The sequence below is a fragment of the Harpegnathos saltator genome, unplaced genomic scaffold, assembly GCF_003227715.2.
Source record: "Harpegnathos saltator strain DR-91 unplaced genomic scaffold, Hsal_v8.6 scaffold168, whole genome shotgun sequence".
NCBI classification, from domain to species: Eukaryota; Metazoa; Arthropoda; class Insecta; order Hymenoptera; family Formicidae; genus Harpegnathos; species Harpegnathos saltator.
The window spans coordinates 440,001-443,364 of record NW_020229948.1 but is presented as its reverse complement, the minus strand read 5'-3'; the positions used below and the strand labels follow the sequence as shown (position 1 = coordinate 443,364).

General features: G+C 59.6%; 1 protein-coding gene across 1 annotated transcript in view; it reads right to left on the bottom strand.

The window, feature by feature from the left end:
• Positions 1–280: 280 nt before the first annotated feature.
• Positions 281–3,364, bottom strand: part of Octalpha2R (alpha2-adrenergic-like octopamine receptor) — a 3,316-nt gene continuing 232 nt past the window's right edge. The window contains exon 1 of the mRNA XM_025297053.1: positions 281–3,364. This exon is cut by the window's right edge and continues 232 nt beyond it. Within this exon, the coding sequence (XP_025152838.1) occupies positions 637–2,226 (1,590 nt within the window). The 5' untranslated portion in view covers positions 2,227–3,364 and the 3' untranslated portion in view covers positions 281–636.

The window sequence follows — 3,364 nt, the reverse complement described above, 5'->3', positions numbered from 1 at the left end:
AGCTGAATTGTTTGCGTAAAAGCACATGAGAGATTAATGTAGACGGGAGAAGATGGGACAGTACAGCCCGTCGTAAAAAAATATCAGGATTCATCATGTATAAAATATTCATGAGAGAGCACGTGGAAAGACTCGTGCGCGCGCGTGCCCTTTCTCTCTTTTTCTCCTTCGCTCGCTCGCCAACGTATCCGTTTGCGAGGGTAAAAATAATATAAACGAGCTGCTCCCGATCGATTTTAATCGAATAGCTCGGGCGAGAGAGAGAGAGAGAGAGGGGGGGGGTCGGTGAGAGGGGTAAATAAATTTACCTAAAGTAATTGAATTCATCGACACGGAGAGAGCGAGGTTCCTTCTCTAATAATCCTTCACTCGCAAACGCCTTAATAACGAAAGGAGGCGAATAAACGATCAAGACTGTAAGTGACGTTCGTCCAACCTCCCTTCGGCTCTCCCGCGTGCCGGTGTCTCAATTTTCCGATTCATTAGAGAAACCCAATCCGATATAACGACGTAATCCAATTTTCTGTGTCGCTAATGCGGTGATTTACGTCGCCTCGTGTACTATTCTTCGACCGCGCTTTTTTTCCGCCTCCACGTTCCCATATCGCCCCCAGCGACCGTTCGTCCATCGCACGGTTAATTCCAGTTAACGACTGCAATGAGCCAGACCGCGGTGCTCGCCCCATCGGAAGGAAAAGGGGGGAGGGGGCGAGTCCCCTCAGGCCAGCAAGATTCGCTGCAGATTCGCATGCCGAAAGCAGAAGAATAGAGCGGACGACTTACCTTGCACTTGGGATACTCCTCGGCCGGGGCGGCTCTCTTCCAGCCGAGCAACGGCGGTATGCAGACGAGCGCCGACAGCAGCCAGACGAGGGCGATCATGAGCGCGGCGCGCGCCGGCGTCCGCTTCTTCAGGTAGTCCACCGCCTGCGTGATGCTCCAGAAGCGGTCGAGGCTGATCAGGCACAGATTCATGATGCTGGCGGTGCACAGCAACACGTCCATCGCGGAGTAAATGTCGCACCACCAGTAACCGAAGATCCAGTAGCCCATGATCTCGTTGGCCAAGGAGAACGGCATGATCACGAGGCCGAGGAAGAAGTCCGCCACCGCGAGGCTGGCGATGAACCAGTTCTGTATGTTCTTCAGCGCCTTCTCCGTGGCGATCGCGATGATCACCAGCATGTTGCCGACGATGATGACGATCATGAGCAAGGTCGCCACGATGGACGCCAGGATAATCTCCGGCACGGTGTAGCCGGACGGGTAGCCGCCTTCGCCCACCACGATGAAGGTCTCGTTGATGAACATGCTCGTGTTCCATGAGCGCGGCAGGCTCGCGTTCAGCGAGTCGTTCAACGCGCCGTCGGTTATGTCCTCCATTATGTCACCGAAGCCGAACAACAACAGATCCTTGCCGTACTCGATCGCGACTCCGTCCGCTGCGTCTCCACCGTCCTCTTCGTCCACCGGCTCTGTGCTGTTCGATATACTCGCGCTTACACCGACCACGGTCGTGCCGATGCTGCTGCCTACGTCGCTCACGTCGACGCTTTCTTCACCGCCGCCGTTGTCGTCGTCGTCGTCGTCGTCGTCGTCGTCGTCGTCGTCCTCGTCACCGCCGCCACCGCCGCCGCCGCCGCCGCCACCGTCACCACCCCCGGCGCCTACTTCTGACGCGTCTTCTTCGCCGGTAAATGCAGTTTCCGCGCTCTTGCTCGCGCCTACGGTGTTGCCGCCGCAAACTCGAGTTTCCCAAGTCTGAAGGCCGCAACGACGTCGGGAAATCTTTCTTGTCGTGGTCGTCGTCGTCGTCGTCGTCGTCGCCGCCGCCGTCTCCTTTCCCTCCCCTTGCCCCGCCGCCAGCACCGTCGCAGCCGCCGGAGCCGCAGTCTCGCCGTCCAGCTCCGTCGTGGCGTCGCGCGCGCCGATCTCCTCGATGTGTTTTTCGTTGTTTCGATCGGCGTGCTTCACGGCCGAGCCTCCTCCAGTCAGGAGCCCGGCGATCAAGGGCCGACCTTCGCGCTTCTCGTTGGTAGCCGCCGCGGCCCGACGCCGCACTAGCTGCTCGCCGTTCGTGATCGCACGTGTCGAAAGGGCCTCGTAACTCGAAGACGTAGCGCCGCCGGTCGATCGAGACCACGTCATGTTCTCCTCGAGGACGCTCGTGGACGCTGTTGTCGCGCTATCGACGGCGATGGTCATAATGCTGCCGAGATGCGGCATCACTCGCACCCTCGCCGGGTACTGTAGATGCTATCTCGGTAAGGACGATGCGGCGGTAGCGGCCGCGCGCGAGTAGCAACGTGCCCCGGGTGCTAGCTCGAGTAGCAGCAACAGCAAGAGGGTGGTGGTCTCGTCGCATCTCGAGGCCAAGGGCGTCATGCCCGTTTCAGGATAATGCCATCGTTGTCGAATACACAGATGCTGCCGGGCGCGCTGCTGCTCTTCTTCCTCTCTCGCACGTTTCCTCCTTCTCGTGCCGGTGGCCGTTGTTGTTGCTGGTGTTGCCGTAATCGTCGACGTCGTCGTCGTCGTCGTCGTCGCCGTCGCCGTCGCCGTCGCCGTCGTGGCCGTGGCCGTCGTCGTCGTCGTCGTCGTCGTCGTCGTCGTCGTCGTCGTCGTCGTCGCCGGCAGCGGCGGCCTGCGCGTAATCGTATGCTCGGCGCGTCTTCGATAACGACAACCGCCCGCGGAGGCGATCTCGTCGCGAGATTCGTCGCTCGTCGTAGTCGCCGCGTCTGGTCGATGCGTGCGTCTCGGGACGCTCGTGATCGTCGTACGAGAACGGTACCGCGAAACGACGCTGCCGAGAAAGGGCGTCTCGCCCTTTGACCTGAGAGACGCGGACGTCTCTCTCTCTCTCGCTCTCTCTCTCTTTCTCACTGTGTTCCGCTCTCGCTTTCGCTCTGCTTCACTCACCGATTCTCGCGCTCGCCGGTTCGCTCTCTCCTTCGCCGACGAGACAAGAGCCCGCGAGTCGTGAATTCCGCGCGATTCACGCCAGCTCGGTGTATTGTACTGTGTGTGTATTGTGTCGTCGCGCAGCGGCCGACAAAGGTGCTGGTGCGAGGTGCTGAAAGTACGTGTTCGGCGATCGCGCGTGTGCCGCGCTTACTCACACTCCTCTTCTCGCGTTTATTGGACCAAATCTTTTAGAATCTAGTTTATAGTGTTGAGGTCTAGCTAATTTCGGCGTCGACCAACCTCCCACCTCCTCCTCCTCCTTCTCGGGGAGATTCCTCGCGCGAGATACACCACCCGTCGCCGGCGTCGTCGCCGTCGCTCGGCTACCGCTGTCCCGGCGTTGTCGCGACGCGAAAGCGCCGACGCTTTCGTTACTCCTCCCTTGTTCTTCTCCTTC